This window comes from Oncorhynchus nerka, linkage group LG28, assembly GCF_034236695.1.
Source record: "Oncorhynchus nerka isolate Pitt River linkage group LG28, Oner_Uvic_2.0, whole genome shotgun sequence".
NCBI lineage: Eukaryota > Metazoa > Chordata > Actinopteri > Salmoniformes > Salmonidae > Oncorhynchus > Oncorhynchus nerka.
This window is the reverse complement of record NC_088423.1, coordinates 43,224,322-43,244,165: the sequence shown is the minus strand read 5'-3', so window position 1 is coordinate 43,244,165 and position 19,844 is coordinate 43,224,322. Positions and strand designations below refer to the sequence as shown.

The following is a 19,844-nucleotide window of genomic DNA, read 5'->3' as shown; positions in this document are numbered from 1 at the left end:
GCAAGCACGACTTGGACAGGTTTTTTTCCAAGGTAGAGAGCTAAAGGGAGGGAATTCAAAAGAGATGGAGGAAAAGAGGAGGCTAATTCTTATCAGGGAAATCAATTAATCTGTCCATTCTTAGACAATGGAAATAAGTGACACGATAGATGGAGAAAACAGAGCAGTTTTCATCCCAGCCCAGCACCTGGTGATTTATGATTAGTCTGCTGATTGAGGGGAACGTATCTGGCTGTTGTCATTGTGCAGCGCCCGCTCGGATTCCCTGGATCTGGAGCAGCAGTTAAGTGGGGTGAGGACTAAGTATGGGCACAATACCATGGCAACAGGAATGTCTTAATTGACTTGGCTCTCCACCTGCTTTAGTGAAGCATAATGTCAGACAGTTGGCTGGAAGTTTACAATGCTGTCTTGTGTCAACTCCAGCGATAAACACAATGATGAATTATCATTTATAGAAATGGCCATTGAGGCCCAGACTGCTTGAGTCAGCATTGTAGCCACAGGTGCTCTGTCTGTATCCTACATATTGTACAGGAGGTGGGCAGAAAGACAGTTTATGAGCGAGGACAAAGACATATTTTCTTTCTTGTCAAAAAACAGTATTCACACAACTGCAGCACCATTTCAGAGCCAATTTAACTTTGTGGGAGATAAATAAATCAAGAAATATAAACTTTAGTTCATCTGCTGCCCTGGGAATCAGTGAGACCTTAGGGATCGGTGTGGACAGGCTGTAGGACGGGGGGTTGTTCAACTAATGGGACATCCCGTAACATCTGCACTGGATCATCGGCGTGGAACATTATTTCCTGAGAAAGGTAGTGTCGGTTGTATATCCACTAGTATAAGCATATGATGTTGCACCTTGATTTCCACAGGTGATTAATGTAGGCACACACAAAAATACATTTTTGTGTTCCACGACAGACCCTTGCAGACCCCAGCAACACTCCCTATGAGTCAACCGAGGTGTCGTCTTATCAAAGTGGGACGTCACTTATTTCCCCTCCCCAGCAAGCGCTGAAATCGGCATCACGTACGCCGTGCCCTTGTCACAGGACAGCGCTCTTGTGTAGCCCTATTCGCAAACCGATGGTAGCCTTACTCAGGTCCAGCGGCGAAAAAAAATCAAACCATTTACTCTACTCAGAAAAGAAAGCAAAAAAAAGCAAACGTCCCAGAGTGGAAAATGATAGTGTGGGGTATGTATAAACCAAAACATAATTTAGCAGGAGTGATGTAATCTGTAGATGTAATCGCCCTCTGATGCTTCTAAGGGGGGGTCTCTTGTTGCACAGCGTTTATTAGGACTCATGTGTCTAAATAGCTCAGTCGGGTAAAAAAAAGAAGCTTTGAGCCAGTGGTGAGTCATTAGTAGACGCCTATTGAGAGTGAGAGGGATTTGGATTTGTTTTCATGTCCTTGGGCGATGCATGACTTGCTCTTTGATGCAGTTTGCGCTCTCTCTCTCTCTCTCTCATTAATCACTTTCACAAATCAAAAGGAACTAGTGATGGTAATGAGGAGTGTGGTGGAGGAGCCCTCCTCAGGGAGCCTGTGGGGCTGGGCAGAGACATTTGCTCTTACACTTCACACACACACCACCTCTGGAATGATGGCTCCAATGAAAGCACAAAAAGTGGGTTTGATTTGATTATCTAGTGTGTGTGTGTGTGTGTGTGTGTGTGCATGCGGAGTGTGTAAGAATTAGCCACTGTGGCCTCGAGGCAGGCTTTGTAGTTGAAAGATGACAGTCCCAGTCCTGTTCCTTTTTAAGAGAAGGGAGCACAGTGTAATTACAGGCTACCTGCCAGCCTCCTGTAACAACTCAAACACACACACACACACACATACACACACAGTCCCTCTCTCTGATGCCCCAACCCACCGCACATATGTCATTGTGCCGGGGACTCCAGTAATTGGTTACCGAGCCTCAGCTCAGCACTGTCAAACTCTCAGCTTTGGGAGGGTACATTCACAGTGTGGGGAACCGTGGAGGTGGTATTTACTTTGGCTGCTAATACTAATAATGAGAGTGAGACACGGGAACAGCTTTCTCCGACTATGATTGTTAGGGATTTAGATTCTGTCACAGGGTTTTCTATCCCTGTCCCTCTGCCTTTTCCACGACAAAAATCTTATTATGAATGCTAAGTACTGTAGAGATGAATTTTTAACCAGGAAAAACAGCGACTCCATGTTTGGTAATGCATTATTAATTCATGATCCTTTTGTCCTAAATCGTACATTACTTCTGGTTTGAGTAATGACTCTATGGCACCTAAATGAACCCCCACTACCTGAGTTTCCTCAATAAATGTCTGAAAATAGCTCCCTGAGACAACGTCATATAACTGGCATTTAACATGGTATATTATGTCTGCTTCTGGAGTTTGTATATGTTGTGTGAGAGTGTATGTATGCATGTGTGTGTGAATATGTACATGTTGCTATGTCACTCACTCTCTCTTTCTCTCTCTTCCCCCCCCCCCCTATGTTTTGTGCTGCAGCCAACTGTCTGCCCCAGTGCCAGAATGGAGGAATGTGTCTGAGGCCCCAGCTCTGTGTCTGCAAGTCAGGCTCCAAGGGCAAGGCATGTGAACAGAACACCATGCCCACCTCCTCCTACCCAGCGCAGCCAGGGAACGGCCACACCAAGGGACACAGCAATGGGCACACCAAGGGACACAACGTAGTGCCCCAGCGGCCCATCCCCCAGCAGGGTTATATTCCTGGGCCAGTCCCTGTCAGCAACATGGCCCAGATGACCCTGACTGTCAAGCAATCCCCCCACCTTGTCCGGCCCCAGCAGTGAGTATTTTCTCTACAAGTGCAGCATGTGGTTGACAACACCCACTCCATTTATTGCAATCTATATTGAAGTTATGAGAATGCTTGGAATGGTTTGTTTAAGACATCACTCTCTTCCAATCTGTTTTTGTTTCGCGCTCTTCACAGTTTATTAGTAGTGGAGTCGAAGGGTTGCATACTGTCAAACAAAGACAGAGTTGGTCTGAGGGCTCATCTGTAAATAATCATATTGGCACTGCTGGTGCCCCACACGGTGCCAGAGAGGACAGTGAGGCCCCCAGCCCACTGAACAGAAATCATGTTTCTCTGTGAGAGTTTTCACAATGTCCGTTAAACTGTACTCCCTCCTGCTGTGTTGACTGTGTTCTTGGGGTTTGTCACCATCCATCAGTGTGATAGGTAGAATCACTTACACCATTTTAAGACTCTGTATTTGAAAAGATGCTAACTCCTCCTGTGGCTGGCCTATCGGTTTGTTTTGCCTGTCACCACAGTAGACTGCTGGAAAATGTGCAGTCGTTTCGGACACGGCGCAAGGTCCTCGACTTGTCAAGAGTAATCAGCGTGAATGCAGACTGTGTAAATCTCAGTTCACACTCGAATGTGGGGCAGCGTGTTGATAGAAATGTCCAAAATTGCCTCACATCAGGTCCAACAAATGTTGGCACGGGTGGCCTAGTTCTGGTATCGATTAATGATATTTCAAATGTTAATGAATCCATTTTATGTGCTGTGTTTTGCGTGTCTTCACTGTAAAACATCGGAGGTTTTGCGTTGCTCAGGCGGTGTAATTGCACCCAGATCTTTGTGCTCGAAAGCTGCTCTCAATTTACACTGAGGATTATTTCTCACGGGGAGCTATTCCCCCATCACTTATATGAGTGCAGGAACATGTTATCTGATATTTCAAATATAAACATACTCTCCAGATCTATCATTCATAATCAGATCAGTTAGATATGCAAACGCAGCGGCAGGGCAAGATAAATAACGGTTTCATTTTATACCATTACAAACTGTATTTTTACTAAATGGGTCACATTTCTGTTCAATTTCAAGAGATTTCAGATTATATTTTGGTATGACACCCAGAGAGATTGCCTAGTGTGATAAATGGATGACTGAGCTAATGGCTGGTCTCAGTGACACCTCTGACCCTTAAAATGACAAATGATCGGGTTGTCTAGCCAAACACATGCCCTGTGACCCCATCAAAGAGAGGGTCGTCAGGGCAGTGGAAGGGGGCTCCTTGACTGATGGGATTTCATTGGTCAGATACAACATTGATGTCACTTAATGGGTTAACCTGTTTTCATCACTCTAGTTCATTTAACACCTATGCCATTATGTCTAGTATAGGATTTTTGTATCACTCTTTTGTTAGTCTTGCGTATCCACATTGGTTGACGGATTGCAAAGAGACATCGTTGGTGCGGTTGTAGGTTCAGTCATTTAGGTTCAGTCATCCATGCTGTGCTGTGAGGAGTCTCGCCCCATAATTTCTGTTAAACACATAAATCATGGAGAAAAGTTTGTTACTCTAATGTCTGCTAGTATGGTTCAATTGGTATCGAGAGCTTTGTTTAACCGTTAACCTTTGAATAGCTAAAGTAGTGGGTGAATGTGCCATTGTTATTATAAGTGTCTGACCTCATAGAATACCCAGACTAACCTTACAAAGACTTGGGCAAACAGGGAGCGATTTGTCGGTTGCGAGTGTTGATTTCTCAGGAAAGATCCAAGTGTGATAGAAGAGGTTTGGATTTTAAATGTTTTTATTTAACCTTTATTTAACTAGGTAAGTCAGTTAAGAACTAATTCAGATTTACAATGATGGCCTACCGGGGAACATTGGGTTAACTGCCTTATTCAGGGGCAGTGTGACTGATTTTTACCCTGTCAACTCAGGGATTCGATCCAGCAACCTTTTGGTTACTGGCCCATCGCGCTAACCACTAGGTTACCTGCCGCCCCATATTGGGCTTGCCTCTGGATTGGGCTCTGGCATTGTGCACAGGGAGATTTAGAGCTAAGGAAATCGTGTGTGTGTGTGTGTGTGTGTGTGTGTGTGTGTGTGTGTTCCGCGGCTGCAGTAAAGAACCTTATCCAGTCAAAATAACTTTGAGTAGCACTACTGGTCATACCTGAGGGGCCAAAACAAGCCCTTCTGTGCTGTCAGATGGAAATTACGTGCCGTTTTTGTTTTTACTTCATTTACTCAAGGGACGAAAAAAGACAGAAACAAGAGGAGTGAAGCAATTGGAAGCCGAGGCGGGCAGCACAGGTGGCTCTATCGCCTCTTTTCTTCCTAAAGTCTGCGTGATACCGTCCGCCTGTCTCCTACACAGACCCACATCTACAGTAGAGCAGGAAAGGTTTAAGGATATTTGCTGACATTCCTACTGTAAACTGTAAGGGAAATGAGTCTCTAAATGTATAGCTCTGCTCATGTAATGGGACCTCTATGGTGGTACTGTATGGTGTGTCCCAGGAGGAGGCCAGGCTGTGGTCTAACTCCTGCCCCTGTGGTTCTGTGTCCTGACGCTGAATCCTGACAGGCCTCGGAACACATGACAGTGCTGGATGCACTGACTGTGTGATAATGCCTGTGTGATAATGCCTGTGTGATAATGCCATGCCTGGTATTGGAGTGGGTCAAGTGATGTGTGTGTGTCTTTTTCTCCCTCTGCACTCTCTATCGTTCTGTCTTTACCCCCTTCTCTGAGAAAACCCCAGCAGAGCCATGTGTCATCCGCCCACATCGGTTTGAAGTAACATTCCCCATTTCCAAGGAACGAATGACCTTACCTCTCAGCACTTGTGGAGATAGGTATAGACAAATGACACTCTCCTTTCTGCTCCTCCTCCTTCTCCACTCTCTCTCGCAGCGTGAGCCACAAACTTGTTGGGAGTGTGCTGATGTTTCCAGGTCCTTGTGCGTGCATGTGTGTGTCTGTGTGTGTGTAACTCCCCGAGCAGGAATTTCTTTGTGGTGCCAATATGTTCCTAGTTACACCCAGGAAGTTAGCTATTTCTCCTTTCTCTGGTTGTATAAAATGAAAATGGGAACTGTATCCAAGCATCCATCTTTTGAGTAGAATCCCACTGGAACCAAGTGAATCACATGGGATCAGCTCCAAATTCCAAGTGTGCAAGTTGCTGGGTCTGGGTATTGAGTCAATCAAGGAATCAGAGAATCAACTAACCGCAACGGAGCGCTGACAAAACGTGGATTTCCTGCGCGCGCTCTCTTTTTCCTCTCTGTCTCTCTGTCTTTCTCTCTCTGTCTCTCATCTGACACATTCGTGCTGATAAACTATGAGCGGGCTCTGTTTACATTTACTGGGTTCACTACGGTAGAGCAGAGTGTGTCGGTTCTCTTGGGGAGGACTGGGAATGGTAACGGGGCCAGTGGTGGAGTGTGTGAGCGTGGCCAGAGAATTTGAGTGCTGAAGGTCGAGACTGCACAGGTTCACCCCCCCTGTCAATGGTCTGTTTATATAGAAATGAGCAAGATCTCTGCTCTGATATTTCAGACTACCAACCAGGCTCTTGTAACCATTCCTTGAATAAAGTGAAACGCTGAAAAAAGATCCTTTTTTTTTCTCTATTTAATTGCACAGCCGTTGCCAGCACACCCAGTCTTGCCAGATATTTTGTTGAGACTGGAATAAGATCTTATGTTTACAACTTCTCCCTTTCCCTCTTTCTTTCTCTCTCCCTCTGCCTACCCTGACTTTTCAGCTCTCTTTTGCTGGCGTATTTAAAGCTTAGCTGCAGTAGACCCCACTGTATTTATTTGACAGAGTAACAACATTTCATGCATGCCATCGGTGGTAGAAATCCTTTAAATCTCAGACTGAAACCAGATTCTGATGGGACTGTGCTTTGCCACGATGGTCAAAGCCCCCACCCCCAAATAACCACAAACATATTAGTGTTCATGTTGTGTCTGCTCCAGTCACAACAAATCATTGACCTCCCGTTGACCTCACACATTCCGTGACAATCCTCTTCCTTGTTTTGTGAACCACCCTTAAAAACTACCTGTTTGTTTGGTCTGGCTATTATTAAAGCCCTTTGATGTCTGAAGCCACCCGTTCAGACTACAGCCAGCCTCATAGATCAAGTCAAAGTGGTAAGAACAACAAAGAGTGGATGAGGCTCTTGTGTCACTGAAACCTTGGCTATGCCCTTGAGAGGAGACCAATTTAAATAGATATGCTGGTGTCAATGGCAATCGGCACCCGTTCTCCTTAGACCCTCTCAATCCACCCTCAGAGCTTCTCATCTACCCGGAACCAGTTGGTATCTATCTCCCAAGCAGCAGGCTAAAGTGCTAGTGAACAGATCTGTCCATCCTCTATCTTTCTCTTTCTCTCTACCTCTCTCTCCCTTCCTGACACATTTCCATTGAAAAGGACCCATGAGCACCAACCTGTTGATAGTAGCGTATCAAATTGGGTGTCAATGACGGCTAAGCATTTCTAAATTTGGTAAATTGAGGCATAGTTACATTTTTCAACCATTTTCCATCTTACACATTAGGCATAAGTAAAGGCTTTGATTTCTGGAGAAGCAGATGGAAAATGGGTCTTGGAAAACGTCTCCCAGAAAAGTCTTAAACGTATCAGAAATATATCAAAACACAATAAGGTTGAGGTTAAGACCCCTGCCAACAAATATCACACTTACATTTTGTTTTGGAATTTATGAAATATTGCCTTTTTTTATTATTAAGTGATTAAAACTCATAATTCCGTTACCAGATCTGTAACGGAATTGGCTACAATGGGTAATTATAATAGTCACAAACCGCAGTTGGGTCACCTGCTACTGTCCTCCCTTCCACTGGCATAATGGTATGTTCAGCTCATCATTTATTTTGTCTTCCTCTCGCCTGTTGGTCAAACCAAGATTGTTAAAACAGTCTAAATCTGGACAACCCCTCCCTTTCTCCCCCGCCCCCCCTCTCTCTCTCTGCCTCTCTCTCTCCAGTTAATGTCACCTCTCCCAGCTCTTACTGACACCTACCCATGAGCCCCCTCTCTTTCCATTTACTGTAACCAGCACCCTCACCCACTAAGCACCGACCGACACCGGACGTCCATGGAAGTTGAAAAGTGGTTGAAATTTGGTCAGTCCACCCTGGCCAGTCCCTGGACCAAATATAAACCTATCATAGATGCATGTTTCACAAGTTTGGATAGTACAGCACAGTACTGTACAGTGAGTAGAGCACAGTAGAGTAATACAGTACAATACAGTACAGTGAGTAGAGTAGAGTAAAGTAGAGTATACTCCAATACAGTAGTACAGTATAATACAGTACAGTAAGGTAAAGAACATTTGAGTATAGTACAGTAGAGTACAGTATATTATACTGTACACTACTGTAGTGAACTATACTCTACTTTACTGTACTGTACTCTACTTTAATCTACTGTACTCTAGTCTATTCTACTGTCCTGTACTCTACTTTAATCTACTGTACTCTAGTCTATTCTACTGTACTGAACTCTACACTACTTCTACTCTGCTCTGCTATATTGTACTGCACTGTACTCTACAGTGCTGTGCTGCGCTGTGATGTTCAAACTTGTGAAACATGAGGAGAGTTACATTAATATCCATAATTATGCATTTCTGTGTAGCACAGATCAGGGACTCATGTAAATGCACTTTGCTTACTGTAGTTCAATAACCAAAATAGATTTCTTTCAAAGTCAAGGTGTTGTGTTATAGCTGACACCCCATTATTTCTGCGGACATCTTTGAATCTTCATTCGGAGCAGATATTTAAGAGTTTTTGAAAAACTTGGTCGCAATAAAACCTGAGGGAGATTTTTCCCTAATTTCATTACCAAAGTTTGATTAATCCACTAAATTAGTTTTATTACATTTTACAGTGGAACTTGTTAAATGTAGTCATTGTGCATAGATTTGTATGGTTTATTAAACTTTGAAATCATGATTTTGGTTTGGCATACATTTTGAAGTGAAAAAACTGAGTCAAAGCGTAATTCGATACCATGGATTTGCCCCTCTACGACTGCTGCTGATGAGATGGATTTGCAGTGGCTGGGAAGAATACAGTGTGACCCTCTTACTACAACAGAGGGCTTCTGTTTCAGTATTGTGGTTGATGGTTGGAGGGCCAAACTCATACCTCTGTGGCTGTGAGAAGACTGGGCAAAGCCTCCTAAGTAGGTAGCTTTGCCGTGTGTCTGCGAGTATTTAGCAGAGCTGGGTCAGGGAGAGACCAGCCTGACCTCTCACCTCTCGTCATTGGGGAGGAGGTAAAGAGATACGCCCTTATATTCTAGGAATGGGGAGTGATGAAGGCCCCGCCGACACACTCACATGAACACGTGTACACACACACACACACACACACGTACATTTACTGTATATAGTATTCACTAGGGTGAATGGCGGGAACCCGGTTATAGAAATTTACCGGGGTTTACCAGCCAAAACCACTCCCTTTTCCCCGGGATAAATAACTGCGAGAAATTATAGATTATTTATATGAACAGCATGGCGTGAAATGGAACTGTTAAATTATATGCGATGTTCAAAAAGGCTTCTCTACGGCCTCTGCATGATGGACCATGAATGCTCAGGGTGGGGACAGACAGCCCATCTCAGAATGGAGCGCAGTTCACAATGCATGTAGACCTATCATCTCATCATGGTAGCTTTATTTCTTGTGACAGGCATAGTCTATGCTACAGTAATATCAAGACCGAATGCGCATCCAATTGACCCATCTCCATCTGGCTTTTGGGGGTCACCTCATATTTTTAGTGTAAAGATATATTTTTTTTAATTGCAGCTGGAAATTTTTAATACAGCCAATCACTCGAATATTGTTGCTTTAAATCAGTGCACGCGCGCACGGACACTCACTCAGTCTTTCTCCCTCCCCATCACCTCCATTCAAATTGCATCCAAAATAGATCATCCTGTTCTATATTGATATATAGCCTATATATATATATAATTACTATATGTAATTACTGAAAGAGGTAGGCTAGGACATACAATATATAATGACAAAGCGAAACAAGATTTTAGAAATGTTTGCAAATTTATTACAAATAAAAAACAGAAATACCTTATTTACATAACTATTCAGACCCTTTGCTACGAGACTCAACATTTTGCTCAGGTGCCTCCTGTTTCCATTAATCATCCTTGAGATGTTTCTGCACAGGTGGAGTCCACCTGTGGTAAATTTAAATTGATTAGACATGATTTGGAAAGTCCCACCAGGTCTATATAAGGTCCCACAGTCGACAGTGGATGTCAGAGAAAAAAACAAGCCATGAGGTCGAAGGAATTGTCCGTAGAGATCCAAGACAGGATTGTGTCGAGGCACAGATCTGGGGAAGGGTAGCAAAACATTTCTGCAGCATTAAAGATCCCCAAGAACACAGTGGCCTTCATCATTCTTAAATGGAAGAAGTTTGGATCTACCAAGACTCTTCCTAGAGCTGGCCACCCGGCCAAACATAGCAATCGGGGGAGAAGGGCCTTGGTCAGGGAGGTGACTAAGAACCCGATGCCAAGAACCCGATGGTCACTCTGACAGAGCTTCAGAGTTCCTTTGTGCAGATGGGAGAAACTTCCAGAAGTACAACTATATCTGCAGACTAGTCAGGATCGGGGGATTGATGAATGGAGCAAAGTACAGAGAAATCCTTGGTGAAAACCTGCTCCAGAGTGCTCAGCACCTCAGACTGGGGGGCGAAGATTCACCTTCCAACAGGACAACGCAGCTAAGCACACAGCTAAGACAACTCAGGAGTGGCTTCGAGACAAGTCTCTGAATGTCCTTGAGTGGCCCAGCCAGAGCCCGGACTTGATCTCTATCGAACATCTCTGGAGAGACCTGAAAATAGCTGTGCAGCGACGCTCCTCATCCAACCTGACAAAGATAGAGAGGATCTGTAGAGAAGAATGGGAGAAACTCCCCAAATACAGGTGTGCCAAGCTTGTAGCGTCATACCCAAGAAGACTTGAGGCTGTAATCACTGCCAAAGGTACATCAACAAAGTACTGAGTAAAGGGTCGGAATACTTATGTAAATGTGATATTTCAGTTTACATTTTTTAATACATTTGCAAAATTCTCTAAACCTGTTTTTGCTACTTCATTATGTGGTATTGTGTGTAGATTGAGGGGGAAAAATTCATATTTTGGAATAACGCTGTAACGTAAGAAAATGAGTAAAGTCAAGGGGTCTGAATACTTTCAGAATGCACTGTGCAATACTCACGCACATCCGCTGACCTCTCTCCTTAAAAAATACTTCTTAGCTTTTGGAGTACCATGCAGGAAAACTAGAATAGCTTGCTGGATTTGTTTTTTTGCATTTCATATACCAATAGACTATTCGAAGAGGGACGCAAGCTGAATGTTAAATACAACAGCCAATAGAGCTCACGGTAGTTTGAAAAAATAGCGAACGCACAATGGCGGGAGGCTATAGCAGTTATTTATTCAGACCACAACCATTCAGTCTTCGTGAAGAGAAGTGAAAGCCTTCTGGATCTAATTCTAGTCCTATACAGTGCCTTGCAAAAGTATTCATCCCCCTTGGCATTTTTCCTATTTTGTTGCATTACAGCCTGTGATTTAAATTGAATTTATTTGGATATTATGTAATGGACATACACAAAATAGTCCAAATTGGTGAAGTGAAATTTTAAAAATTACTTGTTTAAAAAAATTATTATAAAAAAAAAAAATGGTGTGATATGTATTCACCCCCTTCGCTATGAAGCCCCTAAATAAGATCTGGTGCAACCAATTACCTTCAGAAGTCACATAATTAGATCTTGTGACAGATCATGTGACACTTAGATTGCACAAGTCCACCTATGTGCAATCTAAGTGTCACATGATCTGTCACAAGATCTCAGTAGATAGACCCCTGTTCTGAAAGGCCCCAGAGTCTGCAACACCACTAAGCAAGGGGCACCACCAAGCAAGCGGCACCATGAAGCCCAAGGAGCTCTCCAAACAGGCCAGGGACAAAGTTGTGGAGAATTACAGATCATTGTTGGGTTATAAAAAAATATCAGAAACTTTTAACATCGCATGGAGCACCATTGATTCCAATATTAAAAAATGGAAAGAATATGGCACCACAACAAACCTCCCAAGAGAGGGCCGCCCACCGAAACTCACGGACCAGGCAAGGAGGGCATTAATCAGAGAGTCATCAAAGAGACCAAAAATAAGCCCGGAGGAGCTGCAAAGCTCCGCAGCGGAAATTGGAGTATCTGTCCATAGGAACACTTTAAGGCATACACTCCACTGAGCTGGGCTTTACAGAAGAGTGGCCAGAAAAAAAGCCATTGCTTAAAGAAAAAAATAAGCAAACATGTTTGGTGTTTGCCAAAAGACATGTGGGAGACTCCCCAAACATATGGAAGAAGGTACTCTGGTCAGATGAGCTTTTTGGCCATCAAGGAAAACGCTATGTCTGGCGCAAACCCAACACCTCTCATCACCCCGAGAACACCAGCATGGTGGTGGCAGCATCATGATGTGGGGATGTTTTCCATCGGCAGGGACTGGGAAACTGGTTAGAATTGAAGGAATGATGGATGGGGCTAAATACAGGGAAATTCTTGAGAGAAACCTGATTCAGTCTTCCAGAGATTTGAGACTGGGACAGGGGTTCACCTTCCAGCAGGACAATGACCCTAAGCATACTGCTAAAGCAACACTCGAGTGGTTTAAGGGGAAATATTTAAATGTCTTGGAATGGCCTAGCCAAAGCCCAGACCTCAATCCAATTGAGAATCTGTGGTATGACTTAAAGATTGCTGTACACCAGCAAAACCCATTAAACTTGAAGGAGCTGGAGCAGTTTTCCCTTGAAGAACGGGCAAAAATCCCAGTGGCTAGATGTGCCAAGCTTATAGAGACATACCGCAAGAGATTTGCAGCTGTAATTGCTGCAAAAGGTGGCTCTACAAAGTATTGACTTTGGGTGGTGAATAGTTATGCACGTTCAAGTTTTCTGTTTTTTTTTCTTATTTCTTGTTTGTTACACAATAAAACATATTTTGTGTCTTTAAAGTGGTTGGCATGTTGTGTGTCAAATGATATAAATCCCCCCCCCAAAAAATATATTTTAATTCCAGGTTGTAAGGCAACAAAATAGGGAAAATGCCAAGGGGGTGACTACTTTCGCAAGCCACTATATTATTCAGGGATGTCATTAGAATGATAATATAAAGGCAGCTTAACTTATTTCATTTAACTGTTGAAAGCGAGGAAGGAATGAAGCAACAATAGAGAGAGAAAGAGGAGGTAAGCTAATAACATTAGGGGAAATATAATGAAAGGTATAAATGCGTCAGCCTACTAATTATACAAATAAGCTCTATTATATTTCAAAATGAATATCTAATTCCCCAGCCTATATTTGTAACGTTGTAGGCCTCAATGTGCTGCACCAGAATTGCATGTTCTCTCCCTGCTTTATCATGGTTTGAAAGATGTGCGTAATTCCCATCCATATAATACAGTATAATACAATACAGTACAGTAATACAGTTCACACTCAAAAAGATTAGCAAACTGGAGCTAGTTTCATTCATTTACCCAAACGAGCATATGCCTAGCTACATCTATGGGCTTATATGTTTTTCTGTTGTGCGTAATGTGCAGTAGCCTATATCATATATGTATTGGATAACGGCACAATCATTTGGCCTTTTTTGGGCTTGGGCTCATTAAATGTATTTAATATAGTGCTCATAAAACGTATTTAATGTGTATCTGCCCCTTTCCTTTAATGACTCATCAGGATCAGGTAGCATCAGGCTTATAAGTCTATTTATATGCTTTATAATACTTTTCAATGACGCGTCCGGTTTTGAAATACCGGGTTACCCGGGAGAAAAGTTATTTATTCTCGGGATGGAACATTTGTAAAATACCAGGAAAATATTCAACCCTAGTATTCACTCACATTATACATATTTACTGGACATACTAGTATTCTCTCACATACACAGACATATTCACATTCATAAAGCACTCACACAGAGACATCAAACAACATTTCTCACTTACTCAGTCTCTCATACACAAACATGCACATGTATTCACATACGAAAACAGAATGGCTATTTAAGAAGCGGTGGTGGAAAGAGGTGGCTATTTACAAGGCTATCACATTCTGTTTATTTATACTGTGCCAGGGGGCCTGTGGATGGGCTATGATATGAGCCGTGTGCCGAATGACTGTTCCTCCTGTCCCTCACCTCGCCCAACAGCCTTCTTTCTATTCCCACATACTGTGGCCTGCCTCGAGCCCCGGTGTGGACTGGGATCCTAGCACATAGACTGCCAATCAGACAGGAAGAGCCTTGGCCTATACTTTCAACCTTCAACCCCACATGACTCCTCCACTCAGCTCTCAGATGGAACATCAACAGAAACCTGCTCTTCCTGTGACCTTGCCCATCCTAGAGGACTTTGGGCTTCCTCATACATGTCCCAGCTCTCATTAGACCACCAGTGTAAATATTAGCTCTTTTATGCAGGGTGAACTTTGCCCTGGGTTCATTTTTTTATTTAATGGGTGGTATTTCCCCTCCAGTCCCAGTGGTATGCATTCATAGTTGCATGTGCAATTCCCTTTTAATAGGCAGCCATTGGGTTGAGGTAGTAGAATGCTCTCTCCTCCCTAACCATGACTTCCTACTGTAAGAGGAAAGAGACTGCCCATGTAACAGATTGTCCCCTCTCAGGTTTCCCAGCGCATGATTGTTGGAAGCCTGGTAATCTCACCTGGTGCTCCTTAAACAATAATTATTCTTGGAAAGGCCAGGACTATCTAGCCTTTGAAATGTATCAGTCATCTCTTGTAAAGATGAAGAAAGCCTCTCTCATTTAATTTCCCCTCAATTTAAATGCATATTATCTGCTTGTACCCTGCCAGGTTTCTGGTGTAAAAGAGTGGAATTTGCGTTAATGTGGTCAAGACTGGCGTAAGAGATTATTAGGGGATTTTATATTCAATGTGAATCTAGACAGAAATGATTTCATTTTTATTTGCATTCCCCTATTGTAGGGAATTTTAAAGGAGTCATTCCTCCCTCAGAAATCCTCTTTACCTGATATAAAGTATTTTCCCAGTTTGTGTGGAGCCATTTACAATGTAAAATCTACAGGCAAAAAAGTATTTAGTCAGCCACCAATTGTGCAAGTTCTCCCACTTAAAAAGATGAGAGAGGCCTGTAATTTTCATCATAGGTACACTTCAACTATGACAGACCAAATGAGAAAAAATAATCCAGAAAATCACATTGTAGGATTTTTTATTTATTTATTTGCAAATTATGGTAGAAAATAAGTATTTGGTCAGTAACAAAAGTTTATCTCAATACTTTGTTATATACCCTTTGTTGGCAATGACAAGAGGTCAAAAAAATTCTGTAAGTCTTCACAAGGTTTTCACACACTGTTGCTGGTATTTTGGCCCATTCCTCCATGCAGATCTCCTCTAGAGCAGTGATGTTTTGGGGCTGTTGCTGGGCAACACGGACTTTCAACTCCCTCCAAAGATTTTCTATGGGGTTGAGATCTGGAGACTGGCTAGGCCACTCCAGGACCTTGAAATGCTTCTTACGAAACCACTCCTTCGTTGCCCGGGCGATGTGTTTGGGATCATTGTCATGCTGAAAGACCCAGCCACGTTTCATCTTCAATGCCCTTGCTGATGGAAGGAGGTTTTCACTCAAAATCTCACGGTACATGGCCCCATTCATTCTTTCCTTTACACGGATCAGTCGTCCTGGTCCCTTTGCAGAAAAACAGCCCCAAAGCATGATGTTTCCACCCCCATGCTTCACAGTAGGTATGGTGTTCTTTGGATGCAACTCAGCATTCTTTGTCCTCCAAACACGACGAGTTGAGTTTTTACCAAAAAGTTATATTTTGGTTTCATCTGACCATATGACATTCTCACAATCTTGTTCTGGATCATCCAAATGCTCTCTAGCAAACTTCAGACGGGCCTGGACATGTACTGGCTTAAGCAGGGGGACACGTCTGGCACTGCAGGATTTGAGTCCTTGGCGGCGTAGTGTGTTACTGATGGTAGGCTTTGTTACTTTGGGCCCAGCTCTCTGCAGGTCATTCACTTTGTCCCCCCGTGTGGTTCTGGGATTTTTGCTCACCGTTCTTGTGATCATTTTGACCCCACAGGGTGAGATCTTGCGTGGAGCCCCAGATCGAGGGAGATAATCAGTGGTATGTCTTACATTTCCTAATAATTGCTCCCACAGTTGATTTCTTCAAACCAAGCTGCTTACCTATTGCAGATTCAGTCTTCCCAGCCTGGTGCAGGTCTACAATTTTGTTTCTGGTGTCCTTTGACAGCTCTTTGGTCTTGGCCATAGTGTAGTTTGGAGTGTGACTGTTTGAGGTTGTGGACAGGTGTCTTTTATATTGATAACAAGTTCAAACAGGTGCCATTAATACAGGTAACGAGTGGAGGACAGAGGAGCCTTAAAGAAGAAGTTACAGGTCTGTGAGAGCCAGAAATCTTGCTTGTTTGTTATTGACCAAATACTTATTTTCCACCATAATTTGCAAATAAATTCATTAAAAATCCTACAATGTGATTTTCTGGAGAAATCTCTGTTTGTCTGTCATAGTTGAAGTGTACCTATGATGAAAATTACAGGCCTCTCTCATCTTTTTAAGTGGGAGAACTTGCACAATTGGTGGCTGACTAAATACTTTTTTGCCCCACTGTATTTCAGATGACTCATTAACGCAGTGGCAGCTCCCTTTAATTTAGCACTGAATTTATGTGTTTGTAAAGAGAGAAATGATCATCAGTCATTATGTTGTGCTTTGTTAACACCAGAGAATCCTTTGGATTTCATTTCAGCAGTCTCCCTGGGACGTTGAGCGTTTCTATCCCTGGGACTTTCAGCATTTTCTTCCCTGGGACTTTCAACGTTTCTATCCCTGGGACTAAGCAGAGATAAGCTGCTTATCTTGAATAAAGTCATACTGCATGATCAGAATTCGGAGCACATGCCCCATGTGACTGCAGGCAAGCTCTGGCATTTACACACTCAGTAGATGGGCCCACTGTATATAATTGACCTATTTGGAAAGATAAAAGATGTGAAATATCCCTCTAACCAGCCCTTGGGCAATCATATCCCACCCCTCCATTTGTAGTTTAAATATTAGACGATGGAATTGCCAGGCTTTTCCCGAAGCTAGCAGCTGGCCAAACAGAGGAGTATAGATAGATCTATTCAGATTGACATTTATTTTTACGCCCATGCTCGCCAGAAGAACCGGCTGAAATAGATTTACTGCCGATTTTCACCACACTTCAATGCTAAGTGACACAAGACCCATGCTGGCTAGAGGTCACAATGCATGCAACCGCAAAAAGTCTCACCAAAGAAGAAAAAAATTCAGTGTAGAAAATCTATTTGGATAGCCATCTATGCAGTCTTTATTACGCCCATTTCTTTTATTTGACTGCTACGATGAATAATTCCCCCAGGGTTTCTGGGCTGCTGAGCGATGCTGCAGTCCCTTTATTGTGGTTTTTAATGAGGCATTAAATTCAGACCTCACAGTGAGCAATTTCACTGTAGCCCCCTTTTTTACCTGCTATCACTCGGCCCAGAGGGACGTGGACACTCCAGCAGCAGCCCTCTGACGCACTCTTTGGCTGCATCAAAGGCACCTCCCCTCTAAAATGACTTGTCGTCATCTGGTAGAGGTGGACCATCATTGTTGAACTGTCCTCATCGATTTTGAGAGTTTACAGTTCATCGGTCTTGATTGACCGTGAGTGGCTATCACTCTGTTTGCCTCCACATGTCACTGTTGACATTGTGGTGTCCTTATCTTACTCTCTGGCAAGCTGTGTCATTACACAAACTGAAGCTCAATAGCAAGTCAAAAGGATGCAGATGCCACTACAGTGGAGGACAGACAGGGATAGACCGGAAGACTCCCTGACTCGGGGTGCTTCAGCTTCAGCTTAGGGAATATGTTGCCCTCTGTTCTATCAATGCCAGTTCTGACCTAATTAATCATCCTTACATCTTTAATGGCTCTCTGGTCCTCTGTAGGCGCAGTCTTACTGCAAGGGAAGAGTTTAGGAGGCCAATGTTATTTGATAGTGCTTGTTTAGAATTGCAGAGTATATACTGAAATGTAAAAAGACTCCCACAAGTACGCTGTGTTTTTACAAACTGACCATCCTTGGATATCTAAGTTGGCAGTGATTTATTGTCAAATATACTCATATACATATTATTTCCAAAATTAAACTACGCAAAAAGATGGTCCCCTGTGTATTTGCATCCTTACAGCCCCAGACACTATAATGTTTCTGCATGTTGTCTTCATTGATCATTTTGGTGAGGGGAGATGTCTTGAAGCAGTCCTGCACAGGTGCTGAACTCTTTAGGTTCTCTAGCTTGTTGGTTTTGTCTAGAAATACAACCCAGTCTCCTTTTTTAAGCCGTAGCTGTAGAAATGTATGAGAAGTAAGCCTCCATTTGGGTGGGTTGCCTTGTCTGTCTCCAGACTCCTGTCAGAAGTCCTCAGAACAAAACCCTGGTGGTGTTGTGGTAGGCAGTGTAGACAGAGGGGGAGACACAGGTATCCCCTCACCAATCACAGCTGAGAGAGAGGCCGAGACCAGCAGTCCCCTCAATCAGGGGATAACATGACAAATCTCTGCTTTGATGGATGTCGTCTGTGAGAAGCTCGCAAACCTGCCAACTGGCCTCAGAACTCGTTCCACACCAGCATTCCTCAAGTCTTCATGTGCAGGAAAACCACATCTCTAGGAGAGGGAAAAAAATGGCAAGCACCCATCAGTCCCGCTCCCTACAGGGAAATCATTTGTCCTGCAAATTGTTTGAAACACACCCCAGTGTTTTGATGATGCCAAGAATCCCCTCCATGCTCCTTGGGGTTGGTGAAGTTAGTGGGTTCAGGGGGAACTTTACAAGAACAGTAGCCCATCGTAACCTTCTGTACAGTAAGTCGGTATTTTATTCATGGGTCTGGTAAAAAGACAACCTTGATTGTAAAAATGTTTCCACGTTTCTAATATGTTCTGTATGTAGAGGAGAAAGGAGAGTTGGTGGGTGATATGCTGAAGGTCTATACGGCCCATTCAATTGGCATGTCCCTTAACAGTAAACCTGATAACCACCTAATCTCAAAAGATTTTCAATGTTTTTTTGCGTTACTGTGCCTCAAGTAGAGCAGTTTATTCGACCTCAACGTTTTATTTATCAAAATATATTTTGATAAGTAGCTTGTGTCGAGATCGACTAAGGCGACCTTGTACAATATTTTTCAAACGACTTCAAATGAATTTATGTAATCCCCCTCTGTGTTTCTCAGTGGAGCTAATTGATATGTTGGAGATGGTTAAGGGTAAGAGCTGAACTTTTTGCTAAAGTCAATGGGCCAAATAGGAGCATGTGGAAGAGCTTAACACATATCTCCCAGTATTTACTGCAAGTGTTCCCGTCACATAAAAAATCGGGGGAAAGAAAGCCGCTAGGTTTTATTGCTGGGGAAATAAGCGTAAAGGTTTCTTTGTATTGGTTGACGGTAACCCTGGGAAGAGTCTTTCTGGGCCCTGGGTGGCACAGAATCTGGTTGGTTGGTGACCCGTAAAATATCTCTCACAGACAACTTAGATTAGGCAAGCTCATGATTTCAGGATGGCAAGTTAGGCCAAAGTGCACATTTACCCCATAGTCTGTCCTCTCACTCCCTCTGAACTCCAATGAAACCAAACTATGTCAACAAGACACGAGAAGATAAAATACAGGTTGTCCATTCTGCATGGAGATAAATAGACTCTCCAATGTCTTTCCTGTTGTCTGAGGGTTGCATTTGCCATGTTCCCTCCAATAAAAGGGGAGAATTACTGACACTTTTTAGTCTGCTTTCCAAGCAGGGCTGTGATGTAACCGGGGGGCTGGAAT

General features: G+C 43.2%; 1 protein-coding gene across 6 annotated transcripts in view; it reads left to right on the top strand.

The window, feature by feature from the left end:
* Positions 1-19,844, top strand: part of LOC115113249 (latent-transforming growth factor beta-binding protein 1) — a 138,247-nt gene that overhangs the window by 11,754 nt on the left and 106,649 nt on the right. For all 6 annotated transcript variants that reach the window (XM_029640699.2, XM_029640698.2, XM_029640700.2 and 3 more), the window contains exon 3: positions 2,517-2,817. In XM_029640699.2, the coding sequence (XP_029496559.1) occupies positions 2,517-2,817 (301 nt within the window). The remainder of the gene's footprint in view (positions 1-2,516; positions 2,818-19,844) is intronic.